The sequence below is a fragment of the Mytilus edulis genome, chromosome 3 (genome assembly GCF_963676685.1).
Source record: "Mytilus edulis chromosome 3, xbMytEdul2.2, whole genome shotgun sequence".
Classification (NCBI taxonomy): domain Eukaryota; kingdom Metazoa; phylum Mollusca; class Bivalvia; order Mytilida; family Mytilidae; genus Mytilus; species Mytilus edulis.
In genome coordinates, this window is record NC_092346.1 from 98,751,930 (window position 1) to 98,779,587 (window position 27,658).

The 27,658-nt window shown below is 31.6% G+C and overlaps 1 protein-coding gene across 1 annotated transcript; it reads left to right on the top strand.

Moving 5' to 3' along the window:
• The first annotated feature begins 1,239 nt into the window (after positions 1 to 1,239).
• LOC139517925 (protein IWS1 homolog A-like) lies at positions 1,240 to 27,631 on the top strand. Its single transcript, XM_071309476.1, has 16 exons — positions 1,240 to 1,403; positions 3,910 to 4,118; positions 5,314 to 6,211; positions 6,782 to 6,812; positions 10,758 to 10,821; positions 12,255 to 12,315; positions 15,030 to 15,153; positions 16,412 to 16,562; positions 17,694 to 17,776; positions 18,190 to 18,241; positions 18,617 to 18,694; positions 19,477 to 19,594; positions 20,446 to 20,554; positions 23,353 to 23,409; positions 24,101 to 24,218; positions 24,783 to 27,631. The coding sequence occupies exons 1-16, from the start codon at positions 1,382 to 1,384 to the stop codon at positions 24,906 to 24,908; spliced, it is 2,301 nt and encodes a 766-aa protein (XP_071165577.1). The 5' UTR covers positions 1,240 to 1,381; the 3' UTR covers positions 24,909 to 27,631.
• The last annotated feature ends 27 nt before the right edge of the window (positions 27,632 to 27,658 follow it).

A 27,658-nucleotide genomic window follows, 5' to 3' on the forward strand; every position in this document is an offset into this window, starting at 1 on the left:
ATAACAAGATCAAGACTTTAATGTATCAGTATTGTAATATTGAATGTATTCTGAGCAAGTCTGTTATTAAAGGTATTGAAAACAAACTATTTAGTATGTACCAGAATAAATTGCATTCAAATTTACTAGTTAATAAAAGCAGTAAATTGAATACTTACAAGTTATTCAAATCAAATTATTGTAAAGAAAAAATATTTAAGTATTTATACTATGCCGGAAAAATATAGAAGTGCAAATATGCTAAATTCAGAGCAGGTGTTGCTTCGATCAGAATTGAAACTGGTAGGTATGAAGTTATAAATTTAATGAAAGGTTTTGAATTAATTGTAGAAAAAACGGTTTGAATATAATTGTAGAAAAAATTATTTGAATATAATTGAAGATGAAAAATGTTTTGTTAGACTGTCCAGAATATGCAGATTTGCGAACGATATTTTTTTTAACAGTATGTGTTATATATCTAGAAAGTAGTTTTAGTAATTTGAGTAATGAGGAAAAGTTTTTATTTAGGTTTATTGATGACAGAGTTTGCTATTTTACAACCAAAATTGCACTTTTTTGTACGAGAATTTACCAATTTTTTTTTTTTTTTTTTTTTTTTTTTTTTTTTTTTTTTTTTTTAGATATTTCGTTCATCAAATCTTTGACTGGCATTTTTTTTATCTGGCTGAGAGTTTCAACCAATCTTTTACCCGAAAATACCAGTAAATCCCTTGTTAGAAGTAAATAAAACATTGCCTGAAACTAAACTATGAAACTTTGCATACATTCCACCGTTTTGTTTATCCAAATTATTTGTGGTGTCAATTTAAGAAAAATTTATACTTTGAAAGTTTGTGGAAAATACTGCACTAGACTTGTTGAAAACTTATAGTAAGAAATGCATTTCTTGATCAAACGTCACAAAGAGCTATAAAATTATATCTAGATATAACACAATAGAAAAAGATATTCCAGAGACATATAATACATTATATGTCTCTGGATATACTAAAGATCACTAAACAAATTTTGTCAATGAATGAAATCTAAAAGTATCTAAAATTTCTCTTTTGAAAGTGGTCTACTAGACTTGTGATTGCCTCGCCGATACCGTATAGTATCCCCACAGGCACTTGCAATTTCCCCCCCTATATACCTTAATAAATAGACAAGTGCATGTGAGTATCTCCCTGTATAAAGCGAATCCCAAATTACACCGTTTGTTGGTGCGCCCGACAGAGGCGGAATTTACAGATTACATAACAGGTAAGGAACAGGTGCTCGCCCTTGTTTCAAAATGTTGAACTTCCGCTTTAAGGAAAACGCATGAAAATAGACATTATCCATATATACTATACAGCTTCTTCAAGTTCTTATTTAGTGCTAAGATTGTTAACCCATGGATGTGGTAACTTCCCCAAGTAAGATTATACATTAAAGTTTCTGTCTTTATTCAGAGTATTCTGAGTATAAGGAACGAAAACAATTTTGTTTTGGGTTCGGCATATTGACAAACATTTGAACATACATGATACAATCATAACAATGACATTTTCTCCGAATATGCAAACAAACATCACTAACCTTTTACATTTTATCTGCGCCTGTCTTCCCTACGTAACATAACTTAATATAAACTCATCTTCTTTCAAACTTTAAATGTTTATCAGGTCAGGAATAACCTCCAATTCAGGCAATTGGTGGATTATACCTCAATTGACGTATAATCCCATATAAGGCACCAATTGAGGTATTGTGTAGTAATCTGTTCTCGATAGTAATCAGTTCTTGATAGCAATACGCGTGGTTAAAATAAAAGTAGTTCGAGAAATCACACTATAAGTTTGGGCCATACATGTACATGTATCTTATGAACTATAAAATTTAATTCAATTCAATTATTGGAAAAGTAATGCCATTAAATATTGTTACTGTGACAGTAATAATAGTTGTGACAACATCTTATGACATATAAGAATTGTTTCAATAATTTAAAATCCTCTAAATTTTATATCAAATGCATATTATTGTCCTTGAGTGATAATTCCTAGGATATCGGTTAAAGATGCCTTAATTGATCGATAAGGCTAAAATTCATTAAATTTTTTTTTTCTAGAAACAAATGCAGTCTGCAAGGTTAGCCACTAGTCCGATGCCCCAGACTAGTTAAATTCATTCGGACTAGTGAGTTTTTGCAAAATTTTGTTTGGACCAATAAGAAAAATGTCAGAATATTGGTCTTCGGACTAGAAGTTGAAAAAGTTTTTGGTGCAGCCTGCAAATGATAGTTAATCATGTTAATTGATACTTTTCTTCAATTTGCACACTTTTAAATCTTCTATTAATATCAAACATGCTTACCTAACTATACTTTTCACAACTATCGAGAACTGATGACGTATTGCACACAATTTCAAAATTGAGCACAACAGATGTTTTGATTTTTTTCTTGATTTACGCAAGAGAAAATTGTGAGAATAATAGGAAATGAATAAAAGTATCTACTAAATTAACACAATCAGCTTTGACCAAATTTGTTTGAAGAATTGGCCCAACGGAGCGAAAGTTTGTTACACTATCGAGAACAGATACATGTAACACCAGGATATACATGTATTGGTATAGACCAATTGAAGTATAATGCAAGTTTTTTTGTAATAAAAGGCTGGTGTGAGTTAGGAGCATCATTTTGAAACTTGCAACCTATTTAATGACCATTGTTGAGTCCTCCTAAAATTTCAGTTTTGTCAAAACCTGCTGCATCTCTTGAGAATGCATGTGTACAAGAATTCTTTTGTTTAAACATCTGTACTATTGACCATAATTGACTTTTAATAATGAAAGTCAAGTATTAACAAAGAGCTCCATCCGCCTGTGGAATTGTACTCATAATCACATAACTGCAGACAGTATTGATGTTCATTGACAAGTGATTAGTGCCAATAGTGGTTAATTTGCCAATCAAGAATTGACAAGATAACAATAGAAGAAACTGCAAATACAATTATTGATTAAATGCATTATGTTATGTCACTATACTAAACTAGAAATTTTTGACATGTTTTCATACCATAATATGGTTTTAAGAAAACAATGCTCCATTTGTCTTGAATAATTTGATTTGAAAAACAAAGAATTATACATCCATGACATCAATTGGTTTATACCATTATATGTCAATTGGTGGATTATACGTCAATTGAGGTATAATCCACCAATTGGTGGTTATTCCTGACCTGTTTTATATGTCTTTATCCTAATCATGCTAATCCTGATCATAAGGTCAATATTTTGGTACAACTGTTCTCTTTGTGCTGGATTTTTTCACACTGGCAGTCCCTGGTACTTAATTTCTCCGTTAGTATTTCCACACAATACACATTGGTTAATTTGTTAGGCACAGGATCAGGGTTTATCAAGGCTAAATGAATCTTTAAATCGCCCTGAACTCTTTACTTATTCTCCAATTATATCTGCTGTTTTTTTGTATCTCCTTACTTTCTGGTGCTAATAGGGTTCGAAGATCTATTTTGATGTTTTGAATCTCCAGCTGTCTTTCCATTTCTTCTCTTTCCTGGCGGATTAGGATATTTAGTACATTGTAGGTAGTGTTCAGTGTTTTCTGTTTCTCTACATTCACCTTTGTCAGGAAAACAACACATTAACAGACAGGAACTTCATTTCTGGTCAAAATAAACCATAATTTATAAGATGTCTCCTTCAGTATAATTCTGTGCTCCTGTAAATATGTGTGTGAAAAAGCATACATGATCCTACATCAATGAACTGTAAATGAACATTTGATGAAAGAAAATTAAATCTGGCAGCACAATCTTTATACACAAGTGTGGTCTGCAAAGAAATTAAAAAAACATTCATGTAGACTTAAATGAGAAATAAACGACATTATCTGTTTGTACATTACAGGAAGTGGTGGAAGTACACCAGTACAAGATGAAGATGGAAGAGCTACTCCTGTGATGGATGAGATGGAAGGGGGAGGTACCCCAACACAGGATGAGGGAGGGTGTACACCAGTACAGGATGAGGGAGGGTGTACCCCAGTACAGGATGAAGGCAGATTAACCCCAGTACAAGATGAACCTCCAACATATGATATGAGAGCTTCACCACAAGTAATTACATAATAAAAAGGACTAATCAATCAAAATAAAAAATACAGGACATTTCTCACAAAAAATTGTTTGAATAAGGTATGAATAAACATGATAAAAGATTGAGAGCATAAACTAATCGGATTATACCTATTTTAAAAGTAGATCACATGATTGGTTCATTATCTTAAACCATAACCCAATTTTACCCAGAGTAGATCACATGACTTGTTCCTTATCTTAAACCATAACCCAATTTTACCCAGAGTAGATCACATGACTTGTTCCTTATCCTCAACCATAACCCAATTTCACCCAGAGTAGATCACATGACTTGTTCCTTCTCTGAAACCATAACCCAATTCACCCAGAGTAGATCACTTGACTGGTTCCTGATCTTAAACCTTAACATTATTACCACTGATATAAAATATCACTTGACTTGATCCAAGATTCCTTACGTGTTGTTTACTTCCAACCATAACAAGATTACACCCAGAATAGATTCCTTGGAATGTTGGTTACTACAAATGACTACAAGAGATCTCATGACTTGTTGTTTACTTCAAACCATAACAAGATTACAATCATGACAATAAGAACATTCAATTAATTAGTGATATAAAATTAAAAGGCATGAATGAAAGAAGAAAATGAAAGTTTAATTTTCAGACAATCATATAAGGGTCTGATATTTTTAAAGATATATTACTTATTAAAAAAATATTCATTCATTTCCTTTAAAGTCATATGATAGTGGATGGCATACAAAGGAATATTTTTTTTCAGTAAAAATTAAGTGAGCATGTTTATTGTATTTTACATGTATATACATGATAAGATAGGGAAAATGCTAGTACTGTGGATTCATTATTATTCGTTGGATACCAATTTTCGTGGATTTCGTGGGAACAGTTGAACCACGAAATTAAATGTTCAACGAATGACAAATTTTCTTCTGGCTTGTATGCAGACTTCGGCAAAACCACGAAATCAAATATCCACGAACATGTAAGTTTTCCTCAATCCACGAAAATTGGTACCCACGAAAATAAATGAATCCACAGTATTGTGTTTGGTGAATTTCATTTTTTATTTGTGGGCTATCCCAAAAATTTAAATGAAATTAAATGTTCATGAAAATGTAGGTTTCCCTCAATCCAAGAAAATTAGTATTCACAAAATAAACGAATCAACATTATATCATTTATTTTAGGATGCAGAAATGGAAAGTGATAATGAAACAGACAGAGGTGGAGGAGGAATTCTGGGTAATAATGATGATGAATATGTAAGTGATGGTGGAGAAGTTGAACGTGAAGAAGTAGAGCCTCAGTCACCAAATAGTGGTCCAGCATCACCTGACCAGAGTCCACCTAGATCACCTGATGTCAGTATGTCTCCAATGGGTAGTCCAAGAAGTCCACCACGGTCTCCTGGTAGTCCGGTCATGGATGAAAATGGACCCCAGTCCCCTATAGGTAGTCCAGCGGGTAGTGGTAGCCCACGCTCTATGAGAAGTGGAAGTGCACCTGCTTCACCAGTAGGAAGCCCACGATCAGTTCATAGTGAAAGTCAAAAGTCACGTTCAAGAAGTCGCAGTAGGTCAGGCTCTCCAGTAAGAAGTAGATCTGGGTCTCCAGTGAGAAGCAGGTCAGGTTCACCTGTCAGAAGTAGATCTGGGTCTCCTAGAAGTAGGTCAAGATCACCAGCTAGAAGTAGGTCAGGATCTCCAAGAAGTAGGTCAGCATCACCTGTAAAAAGTAGGTCAGGTTCTCCTAGAAGTAGATCAGGATCACCAGCCAGAAGTCGTTCAGGATCTCCCAGAAGTAGATCAGGATCCCAAGTAAGAAGCAGGTCAGGATCTCCTAGAAGTAGATCAGCTTCGCCAGCAAGAAGTAGATCAGGGTCTCCAAGAAGTAGGTCAAGATCACCAGCAAGAAGCAGATCAGGGTCACCTGTCAGAAGTAGATCAGGATCACCAGCCAGAAGTAGATCAGGGTCAAGGAATAGGAGTAGATCTGGATCACCAGCAAGAAGCAGATCAGCATCTCCAGCGGGAAGTGGACGAGGATCAGACAGTGAAGATGAGGTTAAAACAAAGAAAAAGAAAGGTATTCAAATCTTATTTCTAATTAAGTTATAAAGTCAGATTTTTAAATGAAATTACAGAGTGGTTGAAATAGTTTGAATTAAGGATTGGGTTTGTTCCCTTTGTTGATCCAGTAATGCTAACTCTATGTTATTGCACAAGATTTTAAGATGGAGCAGGTGTCTAAATTGATGGGATATTTTGAAACCTATGTTGTGTTTTATGCGAAAAGTAAATACCACTGCTATCATATACTACCAACTTTTGACATGTAAATTGCCAATTGATTGAAAAAGTAAGTTCACAAATGCTACTTAATTCTAACTTCTAAAATATCAAGTTTATATGGGAAAAAATCCATACTTATTTCAAATACTATTTTAACAATTAAGTTATTGACAACTGCCATAATTAACAAAGCAATTCAACTCAATGTACATGTATGTGTTTTGATTGGAACATAGCACATGTTATTTATTCCAATGAAGAATGAACACTTGTTTGATAAGAATATAAATGTTTACATACATTTTTGTTACGATGAAAAGTTTTGGTTTAAATACAAATTATTTATGATTATTTTGTTTAACAGGTAGTGATGATGAAGATGAAAGTGACAAAGAGTAAGTATAAAGCTGTCAACATTTCCTCCTATATACATGATATACAAGTACTACTTACTTAAAGTATAAATGTACTTATTTATGCATGAAATATATAAAATTGAGAACAGAAATGGAGAATGTGTCAAAGAGACAACAACCCTACCAAATAGCAGATGACAACAGAAATTATTCACATATACAAATATATAATAATTTACATATAAAATGCAAACTTATTCACTTATACAAATGTATATTTATTCACTTATACAAATGTATATTTATTCACTTATACACATAGACTTATACAAATGTATACAGGGTTTCCCCTCGGTCAATTATTTTTTTCGCCACCTCTTTCGCCAAAACAATATATTTTTCGCCACTTTATTATTTTTTTCGCCAATGAACATAAATATATTTTTCGTTTCAAATTTACCTTTTATCTACCCCCCCTTAAATAAGATGATTTTGCCCCATTGTGTCTATGACTATTCTCTCAAACTTATTTTAGAGTCTACATTTTAATGAATAAACACTAAACATTTACTTTAAAACAACAGAATTTTTTCAACCTAAAAGGGAAAAATATTCATTGTATTTTAAACAACTTTCCTAGAGTAGTGAGGGGCCCACTATACTTTGATAATAAAGAAGATATAAGTCCTGGAATATAACAAAATTAATGGACATGTATTAGTCATATAATACCAGTATAGTTCGTAGGGAATTTTTTTTTTTTAAAGAAAAATACTAATGTTCCCTTTTATACTAAGGAGTGGTTTTTAAAACAAAACAAAAGCTTTTATCATATGAAATTGAGCCCTCATTTCATGTGTAGTCGTTACATTAAAGGGTTAATCTCATTTGAGGGGTTGTTCCCAACCTTTTGGATAGATTTCTTCATAACAGTTTTCTGTCCTTGACCATCGTAAATGAAACAGTTGAGACGTAAAACTATGCTTGTAACACGTGTGTCACTTAAACGACTTTAAAGTAGTCTCTCTAATCAATTACGTATATTAAAGTCAAAGGATAATTAAAGTTTTAAATCGGAGATTTTTCTTGCTTTCGAACATTTTTCGTCACAAAATCATCTTTCTTTTCTAAACTATCTTTAAAAGGGGAGGAGACGTCAAAAGTTTTCTTCAAACACGTGCGTCGCAAAGTGGTAAATAAGTTCTGTATTTGACATTTAGTAGAAGCCATTTAACCGTATCATCTTGTAAAACAATTCAATCAACACCTTTATTAATTAGTCTTTTGTTGTCGATAGCTATAAAATGCAATCAGCTGATTATTGATGGTCTGTCCAAATCTTAATGATGTCAACGTGAGTTCCGAGTATTGTCTATCAGGTAAAGTCTGAGAAACTCGAAAAAAAAGTAAATAAACAAGATGGAGGAAAATAAATGTTGTATATATTTTTTTTGCCAAATTCTTTCACAGATGACTAATTTTTATCGCCACAATTATTATTTTTTCGCAAATGGCGAAAATGGCAACCGCCAGCGGAAACCCTGGTACACTTATTCACTTATACAAATGTATGCACATTCACATATACAAATGTATACTTTCACTATACTGTATCAAAATGTTTATGAGGCTGTAACAAATAAAGATATTACTCTGAAGAGTTCAATTTCAGTGGACCTCATCTAACATACAAGTATGTTGACCCTAGATGTCATTTTGTTGTTTATGTTGATAGGTTTCTGTATCAAATCAAATCAAAGTTTTATTTATTGTTGATACATAGTAAACAAAGTAACACAAGCTCTAGTGAGCTTTCAAAATTGACATTATAATAAATTACACACAAGCAAATAACATGCAAACAAAACACACATATTAAGACAAACATAAATACATTACAGCATGATATTTAAGATGGCACAGTAGTATTTCCTCGCCCATAAGGGATAATGATAGCCTTTTTAGAATTTTCACCACTTTCTAACACTGCAAAAAATTCTACATTCAAAGTTAACTGAAGTACTTTCATTTTACTATTCAGAAATGAATTTGAATATGTATCATGACCGTTTACTTTTTTTGCTATTTTTAAAAACCTAAGGCCACTAGTACTTTTAGGTCTTTTATGGTGCAGTGAATACAAAATTAAAAAAAATTCTCAAAAATTCATTTTCATCTGTATGTAAAATTATTTCATATTTTTCTACACCGGATTCATCCCTCAGTTTGGGAAAGTAAGTTCAGTTGATACTGTATTTTTTGTCCAATCACACTGTTTAGATACATTTACCTAAGTAGGGTACACAAAAGAGCAACCTAAATTCTGGAATGCAAATACTACCGTGCCACCTAAAAGCACATACATGACATAAGCAAATAAATTAATACTGTTCATGCAGATAAAATATAAAATTATAGCTAGCTAATTTTAGTATTTATGAAAAAAGGGGAAAAAAGCAAAAATAAGCTCAAATCCCAAAGCACTAATGGCATGCATTACAATGGCATGAGCTGTCATTCCAGGTCTGTATTATATTGGAAAATTGAGTTAGAGAATTTACCTGTCTACATGGTTTGGCAGCTCATTCCATAACCATGATAACTGCAGCACTGAAACGAAATGATTTTAACCTATATTTTGTAGTTAACTCTGGGTATGTCAGCTGTATCCTTAGATCTAAGTTAGAACGTTGAGTTTTGATATTTATTAGGTCATGAAGATAACTGGGACTTTTCTTGTGTACAATTTTAAATGTTTCAATTCCAATGGTTCTAAGTCTGTGAATTTTTAAAGATGGAATTTTAGAAGTTAAAAGTAAATTTTCATAGCCACTTACCAAGGTATACAATCTTCATATATGAAGTGGAGAGCTCTTTCCTGTATTTTTTCAATTTTTTGTGTTTATTTTTCACTACAGAAATGCCAAATTACTGGACAATAATAACAATTTGAAAGAATGAAAGAGAAGTAAGCTGTTAGACGTCCCAACCTGTTTAGATATTTGCCAATACCTTTAAGAATGTTTAGTTGTTTAGAAGTTTTTTTTACAAATTTATGAGATATGTTTATCAAAATTTAGTTCAAAATCTATCGTTACACCAAGGGCAAGGAGTTTAACATCTTCATCACATGAAATTTTATTGCCTTCTAAATTAAAAGTTAAATTATAATTTTTTTGTCTTTTTCCTAATAGCAATTGCTTTCATTAAATTTTGTGAAAACCATTTTATCATTTTTTCACTGTCATTTTCAAGTGTTTTTACTAAATTATCTACATTATTGTCACAGTAAGACAGTGTATTATCATCTGCATAATTATAAATTGTAATGTCTTGAACACAGTAGAAAATATCATTAATAAAGACATTAAACAACACTGGACCAAGAATCAACCCTTGGGGCCCCCTTATCAGTATTTCACAGTCACTGTAAGTGTTGCCAATCTTTATACGTTGCCTTCTTTTTTCAAGGTAACTTTTTAATAATTTTAACGAGCTTTCAGAGACGCCATAAACCGTAATTTTAATAAAAGTAAATCGTGGGGCAAACAGTCGAAATCCTTTTATTCATGCTTGGACTGTTTATAATAAATGGAGCATGAGTAATGGCATATATTCACATTTGCTGATAGTCTAATCAATATAGCAGTTAACCTTAAACAAATTGCAACAGAATATTTTTTTTCATAGAAATACATTGTTGGACAGTTTAAACAATATATCAAAAATCTACAATTATCTGGACTGCCATACACTATTTTTTTTGCAACATGAATAACATGGCTATAATGTTTATTTTTTCTTCAACATCTTCAGAAATGCATATATTCACTGTATGTCCTTCATAAATTAGTTTATAAAAACAACATATCAACTTCTTCTTGTGTGACCAAAAGCATTTGGGATCCCAAATTAAAATTTAGTTCAATGAAAACACAACTATATACAATTTCAGTCTATAATTTTATGATAACTTTTTTACAGATCAGAAGTTGGTGAATTGATTGCAAACATTTTTGGCTCCAGTGATGAAGAAGAAGAATTTGAAGTAAGTTTATAGTTTGGTGTCACAATATCTCAGTAGCATGGGTTCGAATCCTGGTGAGGGAAGAACAAAAAAAATGCGAAAGCAAATTTACAGATCTAACATTGTTGGGTTGATGTTTATACAAGTTGTATATACAGAATGTACACAGCCATGTATCAACATCACTGCTGGTGATCTGCTGGATAAATCTGTTGTAGAGTTGTCACTGGTTCAGACGTACTTATAAATATAATTATTTCTGTGACTGTATCTTACATTAATTTGTAGGATTCTTTACTATAGATAATTTAGCTGATCTGTAACAATAACATCTTCATGCCTTATATATCATGTACTGTAGTACGCCGCTAAATTAAAACTGACGAGGAAAGGTAACACACGGCCAGCGAAAGCTCTTTTTATGAGAGCCCAGGTGGTCGTGTGGTCGTGTGGTCTAGCGGGACGGCTGCAGTGCAGGCGATTTGGTGTCACGATATCACAGTAGCATGGGTTCGAATCCCGGCGAGGGAAGAACCAAAAATTGGCGAAAGCAAATTTACAGATCTAACATTGTTGGGTTGATGTTTAGACGAGTTATATATATATATAAACATATATGTAGCCGTCAAGCTACAAAATTTTTTTTGTCATGCATCTGATTTCACCTAGATAGATGCACACGCCCGATGAAGCTAATTTGTTTAGCGAAATATTGCATGAATAATATATAAAATATAACAACTAATTTTATAACACTCATTAGTGTGTTAAAGTTACATTCTTAGACACTTATATCAATTAATTTAGTAACTGCATCAGTTTATTTACAAACTGATCCACACCTAGATAGATTGAATGTTGATTGTTGCTATTTTTAGACACTATATAAACATATACATATATAAATAGTGTCTAGAAAATCAACCTAGAGATGTAAGAGTAGATCTGATAATATATATATATATGAACGTTAGGACTGCATGAATTTGAAATTATCTCAACTAGACAATTTCCTTTTCAAAAGTAATTTTATACCTTGCCATTCTGTGTGGTCCCTTTATCATTATTTGGAGTACATTCGGTGTATGATGACATTCACCCTTTTTCTTTTTTATCTTTTTCAACTGACAATACATTAGATGTTTGCACTTTCATGGTGGGGATCAAATATATAGATGTTATCAGCTTATAATTTTACCTTGAATATTTTATTTGTTAAAAATTGTTACCTCGAGAAGAAGGTACAAAAAGTTCTAATTAAAATAGTACAAAGACAAGTGATTAACTGTCAGTCAAACTGATAGTATTTTTAGCAGCTTTCAGCATTTAACAAAAAATGTTACAAAAATCATTTGAAATTTACTAAACCATCTTTTTAATCAAACTCAGGTTTGGCAGATTTTTAAGGACAGTTCAAATAAAACTATTTATTAAAATAATTCTTTGAATTTCAGGGTTTTGATGAAGATGACATTGAGGCAGCAAATAAAAAGAAAGAGAAGAAAAAGTCAACAGGTTTGTCTTGTCTATTTCTTACTTATTTAAAAAAAATGTCAAATGAATATGTTCACAGTAAATGTTAATCCTACAGTAGGTTGTACTTATCTATGTCAAATGAATATGTTCACAGTAAATGTTAATCCTACAGTAGGTTGTACTTATCTATGTCAAATGAATATGTTCACAGTAAATGTTAATCCTACAGTAGGTTGTACTTATCTATGTCAAATGAATATGTTCACAGTAAATGTTAATCCTACAGTAGGTTGTACTTATCTACTTTTTTTCAAAATTTATTTTGCTGTCAATGTTATACCATATTATGGCTTTTTTACGAAATTTTCCTTTGATTTTACTGACTTATAATTTCCTTTCTCAGCACAGTAGAGTGATATGAAAAAATAATTGCTAGAAACTAAGGGTGCACGTGCCTGTTGTCAATGAAATTAACAACACTGTCATAGGTAAAATAGTGATAAACAGATTATCATTGGTCATCTCAACTCCATTGTTTTTCTCATTTTCACGATATTGACTCAAGTGAGAAAATCAATGTTGTTGAGATGATCAACGATAATCTATAAATATCAGTATATGGAAGATTTGGATTGTGGGTGCTCATTCATTCATTCATGTCTTTATTTCCTCATAATTGAGATAAAATTAATACATACAGTTAACTAAATATCAGACAACAAAAAGAATAAACAAAATAGGAACAGAACAAAAACAGTTTTTAACCGGATTTTTGTGACAAAAATGTCGGTTATTGATTTGGGGATGTACGGCGGGCGGGCGGGTGGGCGGGCAGTCGGGCGGGCGGGCGGCAATCAAATGTTGTCCGTGCATTAACTCATGAACCGTTCAATCAAAGCTTTTAAAATTTTAATATGGTGTTACTGACAACTAAATGAAGGTCAAGTTCAATAATGGCGATTTTGACTTTTACCGTTCAGGAGTTATGGTTCTTGAAAGATTGAAAAATGAAGTTTCCAGTCGTGTCCGTGCATTTACGCATGAACTGTTCTACTATAGCTTCCCAAATTTTAATATGTTGTTACTGATGACAAAATGGAGGTCATGTTTAATAATGACGATTTTGACTTTTACCCTTCAGGAGTTATGGTTCTTGAAAGATTGAAAAATGGAGTTTCCAGTCATGTCCGTGCATTTACGCATGAACTGTTATACCAAAGCTTCCCAAATTTTAATATGTTGTTACTGATGACAAAATAGAGGTCAAGTTCAATAAAGACGATTTTGACTTTTACCCTTCAGGAGTTATGGTTCTTGAAAGATTGAAAAATTGTGTTTCCAGTCGTGTCCATGCATTTTCTCATGAACCATTCAACCAAAGCTTTTGAAATTTTTATATGGTGTTACTGATGACAAAATGGAGGTCAAGTTTAATAATGACGATTTTGACTTTTACCGTTCAGGAGTTATGGTTCTTGAAAGATTGAAAAATGGAGTTTCCAGTCGTGTCCGTGCATTTACGCATGAACTGTTCTTCAAAAGCTTCCCAAATTTTAATATGTTGTTACTGATGACAAAATAGAGGTCAAGTTCAATAATGACGATTTTGACTTTTACCGTTCAGGAGTTATGGTTCTTGAAAGATTGAAAAATGGTGTTTCCAGTAGTGTCCGTGCATTTTCTCATGAACCATTTTGAAATTTTTATATGTTGTTACTGATAGCAAAATAGAGGTCAAGTTCAATAATGACGATTTTGACTTTTACCGTTCAGGAGTTATGGTTCTTGAAAGATTGTAAAATGACGTTTCCATTCACATTGTTGCATTTACTCATGAACCATTCAATCTAAGCTTTTCAAATTTTAATATGTTGATACTGATGACAAAATGGAGGTCAAATTTAATATTGACGATTGTCACTTTCACCATTCATCAGTAATGGTTCTTGTGATATTGCCAGGACACAAATAAATATTAATAAATCCGGTTTGCTGTCGTTGTGACAGCCTCTTGCATTGTTTACATATACAGACACATATATACACTTTAGTCTCTCAGCATTAAGGCCTTATGTAATCTCCAATGATGACATATCATGAATTGCCTAACCTGACACAACGTCCATATGTAGCTATACACTGAACCACAGGGGCGTGACAAAGCCTCTCAAACTCCGAATGTTCAGCACTTAAATTTAATGGAATTCTTCCTAGTAAAATTTGATATATATCCTCACCATCATATTCACTTAGTTCAGAATAAAGTTGTAGCGAAAAATTCTCGATAATAATATCCCACCACTAATCACTCTGTAGTACAGATGCAGGAACAACATGCATCTACATAGACATCATTAAAGTCATTTTCGCATGCGACGCACTTATTTCCTGATGAATTTGATATATCAGCTAATAGTTTTGTAATAAAATATGAATTTCGTATTTCTGCAAACGATTGTGTTTTTTTCCAGAAGTTTGTCATAGAAACTGTTGTGTGAATATTTCTAAAACGTATAAAATTGTCATCTAACGCAATACGGTTTAACCAGTTGACTGACTGTTGTTCGTTAACTGTTTTGTGAACAATCGATTTCCATGGACTTTTTGATGGGAAACTACCAGTATCAATATATTCAGTAAGATATTGAATAAGTCCATATGTTCTTAGAATGTCAATAACATCAGGAATGTATCCATAGACTTGGAAAGTGGGTATCTAGTTTCTAGCCAAAAACTGTATTTCTTGCTTTTAGCTATTGTATCAGATGATGAAAATGATGAAGGAATGGCCACAGGGAAAGATGATGGTCAGGTTCTACCAGAATTATCTGATGATGAGAACGAAGAAGCACTTAGACAGCAAGCAAGGGATCAAGAGTAAGATTTACATCAGCAGTTTGTAATGTCGGATTACTGTAAATTCAGAAATTATTGCGAAAAATGCAACTAGGTTATAATCACAATAATTAAAACTTTTTTTTATTTTTTTTATATGAACATGATGAATCAAACAGGATTTTTCTGAATATCGCAAAAATTAAAATCTCATTTTAGTCTAAAATGACAAAATAGCCATATTAAATGCACACAATAATTTCTGAATTTACAGTAGTAAGAAAATCATTAATTATGGATGTCATTTACTGTGGTTTACTGTGAAAAACAAAAATATATAAACATGTAAAAAAATTACATTTGTATACATTGTTACTTTTATAAAAAACCAGTGTGAATTTAAATTGTTAAACTGACACATAAAAGGTATGAATCAGTGAGTCTGTCTTGTATAATCTGGTTATATAAATATTGTCCTGAATATGCATGTAGAATTTGCAGGGCTAGATGTTAAGAAGTTATCAATTAATCTTTCCACTACTTTTGTCTATGAAATCATTATTTCAGGGTTTCTCAAAACATGTCACATGTGGAAAAATATGCAATTAGATGAGTTTCACATTATGTTGTAATGTGTTTATGTGATAGAAAACACATAAATTGACAAAAAACACCCAAAAATCTACAAAGATGACCTCTGAACACTTTCTGAATGTTCGTAGTAAAGGGAGGAGATGTGCCCCTACTTTTTTTCTTCTCAATCTCAAGATGAGAAAGAAGTATAGTGAAAGGCTCACAATAAAAAATATAAAAAAAAGGAGCTCAAAAGATGCTTGTATCACAAATGACAAATAAAAAAACCTAGGCCCAATAAAGCAGTACTTAATATTGTTATATCATTGAATGCCCAGAGGAACTTAAAGCATGCTCCGTAGGTAATTGAGCTACTGATCTTGAAGTCAGGTTGTCTTACACATTGAAAATTGTAACTTCATTCATAATCATTGATTACATCAATTTCATTGAAAATATGTGATCTTATGCTATGTCTAATTCAGATGTGATCTTATGCTATGTCTAATTCAGATGTGATCTTATGCTATGTCTAATTCAGATGTGATCTTATGCTATGTCTAATTCAGATGTGATCTTATGCTATGTCTAATTCAGATGTGATCTTATGCTATGTCTAATTCAGATGTGATCTTATGCTATGTCTAATTCAGATGTGATCTTATGCTATGTCTAATTCAGATTAAACTTTCTGCTTATTTTCTTTGATATTTAATTTACATTTTAGAGATTTCGTCTCAGACTTTGATTTAATGATTGAAAGAAAGAAAGCAGAACAAAGAAAACAAAAAGGAAGGAAGAAAAATGAAGGAGATCTTATAAATGATAACGATGATTTAATTGCTGACATGATTTGTAAAATGAAGGAAGCTGCAGAGGTAAAATGTCATGGTATTAAGTTACTCGACTTGCAGCCCATTTAAGCTAGGTCAATAACAAACTCATCTCTTGATAAGCTTAATATATTTCTATATTATACATTGTTGTTGATTTTCATTGAAATGAAAGATGGGTTAAACAAAAACTGACAAAGGATATGTTAATACACAAGAATTGTTCAGATGTCACCCTATATTATGGTAGTTTTAGTTTCTGCAAATTGTGTAACAGAATAGAACATAATCCCAAGTTTATTTATATTTCAAAGAGGGGGGAGGGGGTGGGTGGCGGAGGGGTCATGATCCCAAGATCCTGGGCTTAAAAACATGAAATCCTGAGGTCCTGATTTTATGAAAATTAAATCTCGACTTCCCGAAATTTGTAAAAAGAAATCCCATTATACTGAAAGGGTCAATCCCGAAATCCCAAGCTTAAAAACACCGGATCCTGACACCCTGAAAAAGGTCCTGTCTCCCCCCCCCCCTTAAAAGTAGATCTAGATATAGAACTGATTTAATATTTAAACCTTTCAATTTTAGGATAAGGAAATGTATTGCCAGTTATTGTCAACTTAGAAAATGCTAGCAACCAAAATAAACAACTTATTTGTTTAATCAACTTTTATCAGAGAAAACTTTTTGTTTAAACTGTAATCTTCCTGTTGAGGGTTAACAACATGCCTTTTAACTTGTCCTGAGTACAACAAATTATAATATTGGGGGGGTTCTGATCCCGGATCCCGGTAACTGTTTTGACAGATTCCCGTAGCATGTACTTAATAAGCAATTCTCATTTTTTTGTAATTTCCCAGTTCCCGCTAGACTCCATTTTCCGTTTTTCACGGCACAAAAATTTGACTTTCACGTGTCACACTTACAAAAAATCAGCAATCCCGCGTCACGCTTAGACCCTTTTATTCCTTTTCTTTCCCCTACATTTTTTTCCTTTATTCCATTACGTATGCTTAGTGACTCTCCCAAACATTATTGTTCATATATATTTGACTTATAAATAGTGTTGATTAATACATGTCTCAAGGTACGTTTTGTAATTAACACAGGTTTGTTTTACAAATTATAGGGAGATGTTAAAACTATTTTACAAATTTTTATCATTATTTTTGTTTGTAGGGTGACAGGGAATTGAACAGAGCAAAGAAACCTGCAATCAAAAAGTTAAAATTTCTTCTTTCTGTTACTTCACAGTTACGCAAGTATGTACAGATGCTTAATATGATTAATAATAGGAATATTATTGAACAGATGGAATATGTTTGTCATCCATGTCTACTTTCTTGTATATATGTTCAAATTTAGTTCTCAGCATAGTCATTTAAATTGGTTTACAGATTATTTGAGAGACAAAGTTTATTACATGTCAAAGTTTGATTAGGTTATTTGCTGGTGCACAACTGATTATTTGATTGATTGGTGTTTTACACCACTTTTAACACTATTGTGCTATTTCGGGACAATAATTTTTATCGGTGGAGGAAGGGAAGTGAATAGAGAGAACCACAGACCTTCAGTAGGAAAACTGACAATCCTAGTCCATAACGATTGAAGTCTAAATTTTATTTAGATTTCAGATATGTTTGTCTCATGAGGTGAATATTTTATTTTACAGGGCTGATTTACAGGAAGCTTTTCTGGATCAAGGAATTCTCAATGCAATGACAGTAAGACTTCTCTTTGTTTATTTATACATCTGCTGATTTTGACAATTATTGACATATTCTGACAACGTTTTACATGCAATTCTTCATTTTGTTAAAGCTTATTCAAGTCTAATGCTTACAACTCTGGATGGCTAAAACAAGTTAAAGGGTTAATATTAGCACAACACTAGCCAAAATAATATAACTCTGATGCATTTTATCATTATCTACTTGTTGAATGTATGCTCATTTAGCCAAAAGGTAAAAATGAGGCTATGTTTTGATATCATAGTGAAATTTTTGCATCCAGAGCCAAAAATGCTTTCTTTCCATTATACATTTGCATACATGTTTACACTGTTTTATAACCAATAGAACATTTTCATTTTATTTCAGGAATGGTTAGCTCCCTTACCAGACAAAAGTTTACCACATTTACAGATCAGAGAAAACTTTCTGAAAGTTTTGCAAGAGGTAGATATTTCTTTTAATTTATAACACAAAAAATACAATTTAGATTGCAATAGCACCAACATTCTTTACCAGAGACACACTGATTGGAAAGCATCTTGACATCTAAGCTGGTAACTGCTGCCTAACATGCTTTAAGCTGAAGTGGTTATAAGTTCAAGATTGACGTATAACTATGTAATGTTTGATATTTCCAATATTTTCAGCTCAAACTGGTCATTATAAGTTTTTGCCATGACTTTTCAATTGTTGTGTGTCAACATTTTTATTTTCATTGCCAAAAACTAAACAAAACTCTGCAGGAAATATGAAAAAGCTGATGAAAACAGGCAAAAGAGACAGCTCTTGAATTTGTGATCTTTTATCCTTTGAAACTACAACATGTACAAGGCCAGATTGTTGAACTGGCTTCATTCATTATGCTACTTTTCTACAATGTGTACAAATAAAAAACATGTAGACTTCTTATTTAGGATTCTGACCAGATTTTCCACCTTCAAACTTGGTCATTTAGAGTATGATGTGGGTACAAATAATAGACAAAAACAAGAAATAACTTTGAGTAAATTTCAGTAGTCTCCCATTACAAATTGTTTATGATGTGGGCCAATTTTTTTGTAAGCTATGTTTATACATTGACTGAAATAAAAAAATATAAAAAATAGGTGAAAAGGCTACATGCAACAAAATGTAACCTCATAAAGAGACATAGAAATATTTTGTTGAAACCCAATCCTATCTTCTTATCTATAAATTGTGTAAATACATGTATCTAACTTTTGTAGTTTCCAATTATAAATCAAGATTCATTAAAAAGTAGTGGCATTGGTAAAGCTGTTATGTACTTATATAAACACCCAAGAGAGACGAAGGAAAATAGAGAAAGATGTGGGAAACTTATTAGTAAGTATCATATTCAGGACTAATATCTTTATAAAAACACCAGAGAGAGATGCAAGAAAACAGAGAACTGATGTTACTTCTTATTATATCCTCACTTTAGGAGAAGGGGCTATATTGCAGTAATCTTTTCTGTCTGTTTTGTAGAACAGATTTTCAAGCATTTGTCAGCTAATCCTGAACAGGATGATTTCATATTTAGTCAGCAGCTTGACAGTAACAAGGTTTAGCATGCAAAGACTTAAAACATATCTCAAGACACCTGCATTCTGTTTGCTTAGTATAATATGAATTTTTCATTATGCTGAATGCACTTTTAATCTTTTGTCACACATTTCTCTAGTACTACATCATGTACATTAGAAAAGAGAACAAAGGCAAAAGATACTATATTCAAACTCATAAGTAGAAAATAAACTGACAACTCCATGGCTAAAATAGAAACTATATGCTAAGCATGACATGCAATCTTGTTGTGACCATTCAGACATGATACATATATAATTAGAATTTGCATAAATGAGTAATCAGTAAAGTGTACAGGAGTAAAGCAACTCCTCAAAGCTTGTATGAATCAAATTTAAATATGTGGATGATTATATGTTTTAGTTTCTCAATTTCAGAATGTTCACTTCTTTGGCCACATTGAATACTTACATGTGAAGAAGTAAATTTTTGAATAGTGCATATCATGATGAACTTAATACAGGGTTTCATTAGAGACGACAAGGGATATTTAGCTACAGCATATCAATCTATTATTGCAGAAAAAAATGTTTAAAGGAGTTTGTATAAATTTGTATAAATTTATGTATGAGAGACTGAGATTAAATTTTGTTTTCTATCTTTTGTAGATGAATGGTCCCGCCCAATTTTCAGTTTAACAGCTAATCACAAATCAATGTCCAAAGAGGAAAGAGAAGAAAGAGACTATGCTCATTTACCAAAGAGAAGAAGAATAAGGTATAATCTGATACAATTGTGTATTATAAGAAATTACCATCCATAAATGTTTACTACAACTAAGCCTTTTTCCTTCAGATATAGTTTCCAGAGAAGATTGTAATTTTAAAATGATGAAGGCCTTGGTCAAGGGAAATCAACTCTAAATCAGTTCTGATTTGTAAAAGTAGTTTTCTTAAATTTTTGTCAAACACTCATGTGAAACAGAGTTGAATAGTCTGGGTTACAGTACTTAGAGGTGTAGGGTATTTTTTATGAAAATTGATAACACAAATGTGTTCCATAAACCTAGGTTTATATTTTGGTTTTGTTTTCCTGCATCTCGTGTTGTATCAAATGTGTTCTGGAATTTCCTGTCTCTGTGCGGTATACTATAAAAAGACTTGTCATACTCTCTGATAATCATTTAATTGTATAAACAAAAGTTTGATCAACAGGGAAGTGTGAAGTCCCTGAAGTCAGAGAAGATAATAACTAGTAATAAGTTTTATAATAAGTCCTGAATATGATAACTACAAAAAAAGAAACAACCACTCATGTTACCACACTAGTGATGAGTAAACAAAACAAGATTCTTATTTATCATTCTTTATCTACATTCATATTAATTTGAATGGTATCTGCCTCAATAGTTACTTGTAAAAGTGTATGCATATTTGGTGGTGGTAATCAGTTGCATCAGATACTGGGATAAATGAAAGTCGGAAATGTAAATTGATTGCTTCTGCACTAAGCCACTAAGTGCATGTCGTTTATGGAGAATAAGACCTGACTTGTTGGTCTTAAGTCAGAATTTTATGTCTTCCTGTGACATTTTACTTTGCTCATAACAACAACTTGTTTAAAATATCAGACTGAAAAATTATCCTTACAATTGATATACAGGCATTTATATGCTAAATTATTCTGTTTCTTTGATGGTTTGATGTTTTACAGAGCTGAACGGGATAAAAGGTATAAGATGCTGGAAAATTTTATTGTTGTTTTTATTATTGATTTTGTTGTTACATTGTATAATTAAATTTTGCTTCTTGTGCTTCTTGAATCTTATTATTGAATTTATTTCTTTGGATACAGGTCATAATTGTAAGGAAAGAATTCTTAACTTCAAATTGTCAGAATCTTGCTGTTATCATGTTGGATTTATGTATCAACAACATTTATTGATTCTGCTTTAAATTTAGATATAAGATATGGTATGAGTGCCAATGAGACAACTCTCCATCCAAGTCACAATGTGTAAAGAGTAAACAATTATAGGTCAAAGTACATTTCAGTCATACAAATCAGCTGGAATTGTATGAACCATTGTGTTAACTGTTGATCAAATAAACATAATACTATAGACAGATGAATGGACATACAAATGTTTCTTGCTGCATTGCAGACCTGTTGGTGACCTTCTGCTGTTGTCTGTTCTATGGTCGGGTTGTTGTCTCTTTGACACATTCCCTATTTTCATTCTCAATTTTAACATGATCTATAAGGTCAGATACCATCAAAGTGGACTATAACTTTGTATTTTGTTATTCTGACTCATCAAAGTTTACTGCATCAATGTTCAGGTGTTGGTTTCACAAAAAAAATTATGATTAAGATAAATTGTAAGTCATGAATAATTCAGTATACCTGCGATAAATCTTTGCCGTAAGTGTTTTTGTGAAATCGACTCCAGATCTTTTAAAATGTTAATTTTCATAGTAAATAATTACATCAATGATAGTTGTAACTTAATTGATAGTTTTGTAATGGTTATAGCTAATGATCTATATGCTTTGCCTAAGATGGAAGGTTGCATTGTTTTTTTCCAAATTGCGTCTGTCCACATTTGTATGTCCATTCATCTGTCTACTGTATAGGAGGTCATAGTTTTAGTTTAAGGTAGATAGGGTGTCTTCCTCCATCTTGGATTTTGAAATACCAGAAAACAAGGACTAGATCTTTGATAAAATGTGCAAATTTTGAGATTAGCAGGTAATTCATGTGTAAGAATTTTCATTATGATATAGAAAATGCCATGTTTTATCATATTTATGATTGTACTTTACAAAAACGAATAATTTTGTTTGATTTAACTTTTTCCAACTTTGCCAAATAAGGGGAGTCAACTCAAATGCAAGGGCAGATAATTCAGATAGTGTTACTTTTACAATAGAATGTGTTAGGAATTTACCCATTTTATTATATAGCAAGAAAACGAGTCTGGTGACCCCGTTTTTTCTTTTTCTTATATAAAAGCATAATATTGGAGCTATCTTCTCATATTTTATCTCAAAATTCTATGGTGTGATTTTCGTTTTATGGCAGAAAATTAGGTTTTCTATGCATAAGCTATACAAAATCTGACAATTTTGCACAACCTGTAGTGTGAAAATAAGTCCCAAAACCCATTCTTTTTATTAATGTTTTTAAACAAGCAGGATATAAACTACATTTTGGCAAATTATTAAAAAATTCTATGGATTATAATTTTAACACCCCATCTACCTTAAGGTAGTTTCCCATGAAGTTGTGCTTAAATCAGCAGAAAACTTAGTACACATGTTAAGTTATGTGAATATTTTAACACATATATTAAATTAGAGTCTGACCCAGATATCAAAGTTCACAGTGCAGGGCATGGTGTTTTATTTTATGAGGCCTTACAGTAAATTTAGACTAATATTGTTGAGAAGTGAAAACTAATTGAAATTCAAGTAAAAAGCTATTCAAACATTTATGATTGTTGTTACAGTAAAAGCTTGTACTTTTCCTTGAAAAATAGCTAGATTAATGTATTGAACTAATTATGTTTGTAGTGCTGAAGGAATGACACCCAGAAGAGATATAGATAAAGTATTGGCTGGAGAAGACCAGTAAGTACAATGTATATACAGAAGACTTGGTATTGTCAATGAAACATCCGTCAAAATGATTTATAAACAAGCATTTTTGCGCCTGTCCCAAGTCAGGAGCCTCTGGCCTTTGTTAGTCTTGTATGATTTTTAATTTTAGTTTCTTGTGTATAATTTGAAGTTTAGTATGACGTTCATTTTCACTGAACTAGTAAACATATTTGTTTGGGGGCCATCTAAAGGACTCCTCCTGGTGCGTGAGTTTCCCGCTGCATTGAAGACCCATTGGTGGCCTTCGGCTGTTGTCTGCTCTATTTTTGGGTTGTTGTCAGCTCTATTTTCGGGTTGTTGTCTGCTCTATTTTCCGGTTGTTGTCTCTTTGACACATTCCACTTTTCCATTCTCAATTTAAAGGTGTGAACACGATTAACTTTTGATGTCTTATCCATGTAGACGTTTTCTTCATATAAATGTTGAGTATGGTTTTAAAATAACTGAAAGGAAATGTATGATTTAGGTAACAGACTTCCACTTTTTTGTATACATGAATAATATTTACTTTATGACATACACTACTCATAGTGAATTGGTAGGATTTTGGCATGGAGATTGGATTTCTGACTTTGCTGCTTAATGTTTGTCCATCTGTCAAAAAAGATTTTAGATATCACATTAAGTTATTACTATCAATTTTATATCTTTTAATTTACAGATCTGTTAGACCTGGTGAAAAGGGTTTTGTTATGAGAGCAAGAGTGCCCATGCCATCTAATAAAGATTATGTCGTAAGACCTAAGTGGGCCTCAGAATACGAAATGGAACAACACAAGGTATCATATTTAATTATTTCCATTCCATTTAGTAGAAAAAGATAACAGGTTAACAATTTAACCGAAAGGGTGTGCCCCAGGCTCATCAAAATACACTTTTGTACATCATATATTTTTAGGTCTAATGAAAAATTTACTCGCTTGTATCAGACAAGATTGATATTGTGTCATCGTATAACAGACTTTGCGATTTTTATCATTCAAATATTCTAGGCTGGACCCTTAAAAAAAATTTGTTATATAATATACATATATAAATCTCACGAGTCTTGCAGTAGGGATTTCATTGGTTGACTGTTAAAAAAGCCATATAATATAACACGTTATGATATACCACAAGTAGATGCTTTTCATATAACATCATATATAGGTGTCTGGCATATCAAATTAAAAGCCTAAGGAGTTTTGACAGTTCTACCTGCAAGAAAATTTTTACTTTGTTGAAAACATCATTTCATGTTTTATTTATTACCACAAGAATAATAATATATTAACAGCATACACTTCATAGCGATGAAAGTAAATAACAAAATATTTGAGATGTTATTATTTATATATTTTCAGTCCAGAGGTAAAAAGGATATTTCCAGGTATGAAAAACATGTCCGTGCTTTTGCTGATAAAAAGAAACATGGGAAAGCTCAGAGGGCAGTAGGTATCAGTGTAGAAGGCAGAAATATGGCTCTGTGATACTACCAATGGAAGAACACTACAGATTGTGTATAGATTGTGCTGGCCAATAAACTGAGAGGTCTCTTCAGTAACAGTTTTAATTGGACCAGATAATGGTTGGATTGGTAAAATCATTCACACTATTCTGAAATTAATATTTGGAGCCAACCAATCTGTTTAAAGTCAAATAATCTGACAAAAGGAGATGTTTAAATGATTGGCAGAATACTGAAGTGTAGCTGAATTGTTCAATTGTATTCAGCCAACACACATTAAACCTTTTTGAGGGGATGTTTCTTTAAAAAAAATAATTTAACATTGTAGATTCTAAATGTTTTGAAAAAAGAGTAAGTGTTAAAGAAAATGGTAAAAAAATCATTTCTTTCCTTTAAAAAATTTGTGAAAAAAACACAAATTGTTTTTTGTATATTAATAAATAAAATTATGTTTTTTCATTGAGAAAGTTGGAGAAAAAAATGTCTGGAAAAAAATCATGCGCTTCAATATAGATGTCATTTAACTGGTGCAGCCAAATTACTAAATTATAGCTCCAATACAAGTGAAAAACACTATGATTTGAAATTATAAAGTTAATATTTCATTTTTGCTCAGTTGATTAGAAGTTATAACAGTATTTTTATCAGTATTAAATTCTGATGGAAGTAATTTAATAGAAACACAGCATAAGTATTGATATGAAAATTGATTTCAAAGTCATTTTTCAAATAAACAAAGAGAGACAATTCAATCTCAGGTACTTAAAATTATAAACAGATGACATTTACAAATATTCTTGACTTGGTAATGCTATATGTAAATAACAAAATTCTACTAAGTAGGAGACCTTAATGCAAAGTCCCAAGCATATCCTTTCAGATAACTTAGAAAAAAAACCTTCAACAAATGCATTAGTTGAAATATTTGTTCAGAAATTATTTCTTGTCATGATTAACATGTATGGATGTGCTTCTGTTTATCATATTCGATTGGCTGGCTCACAGCATTGACAGTGCTTTGAAACTTGTAATGTTATAAACTTGTGTATATGATTAAACTTTATGTAAAAAGATACATTTTTGTCAACAATTAGTTGAGAGAAAAAAATGATCAGGAATTACAAAATGGTTTGTAATGATTTCTATTGATTTAGGATTCTTTTTTTTTTTTTTTTTTTTTTTAAATATTTGCATGATGGTTATTGGAAGTTTTCATTTTCAGAAATCACTAGAGTTTGACTTATTGCTGAGATTTGACAATTTACAAATGATTCATCTTGTAAAAAGTACGTCTAGTAGGGATTAAAATTAGAACCTTTTGTGACTTCTGTACAATGATAATTAGACTATATACAAAGTCACAGGTCAGGTTATCCAACTGTACATTAAATATCAAAATCTTCTGCTTTAGTGGAAACTGAGAGTGGTCTCAATTTGCATAATCATAGAAGTATTTATTTTTTTGCTGTAACATTCTTTAATATTTAAGATGAAGAACAGCAATACAATGTTGTTTTATTGATATATTAATTATTCCCAAATATTTGATGTGAATATTCTTCCTTATGCAAGCATTCTATACATTTCTTATATAAATCAAAATAAAATCAAAATTACCTATTTCATAAATGAAGGATTGTGAGTTGTGATTGGGACACTGAAGTGTGATGGTCTGATTTGATTTATGTTGGTCCTATGTCACTGTTCCACTTCAGCATGCTTAAAAAGCACTTCTGCATAGATCAAACAATCACACTCCATCATGACCATCACAGTTATGAATACTATGTCGAGTCCTACATATAAATTACTAAAAATTCAAATTTTGATCTTTCCTCTTTAATAGTGATAAATCTTTTTAAAACCATTTGTCAACAAATTTTAGAAAGATAATTTTACCATCTATTGTTATAATGAGTAATAATATTGTGAATATGGCGAATAAGAGTAGAAGTGTGAGAAACAGTGCAGCTTTCTTGTGTAATTGAGGATAATGAATGCCTAATTAAGTATGTATTTGGATAAAGCAACCCAAAAAGTTGTACAGCTTTAACCTTACCAGTCATTCTGGGTGTTATGCCAGTAGATAACACCTGTGAATTAGTTACATTATGCCTAAAATGTATTATAGATTTAGTGGTCATTGTTAAGGAGAGGTATGATAAATGACATTATTTGGCTCCTGATTTACAAAATTTGTAAAATTTTAATAGCATTAACCCAGAAAGATATTTTACTCACAGTAGTTTTTTGTAAAATACATCTTGAAGTAGAATATCTTTTTGAGTAAAGCTAAGTTCATATCAAACTGTTTAAGTCAAGATGTCAAAATGTGACTATCTTGACAGCTTTTCCACTGTTGAACTTAATGCAAGAAGTTTGCAAATATGCAAGACAAAATTCAAAACATAGCTACTAATGATAGACACACTATTGTCTATTAAAAGAATGCCTGAAGCATGTTATTTGGCATTTTAAAATAATTTATATATTCACAGTCGGGTGCTTAAAGAGGCATTATCATACCATATCCTTTATGAAAAATATCTAAAATAGTGTTGACTTGTATATTATAAATATTAAGGCAATGCCACATTAATGTCTTCTTTTAAGCGTCCAGATCTATAAAGGTACAGTTCATTTGTATTTAATCATTATTTCATTATTTTTGTTTTGTTTTTGTAAAAGAAGAATAAATGATTGGATTTGTTGAATGTGTATGTACATAAAACATTTAAATATATATATATCTTATTTGTCTTATTTTATAAT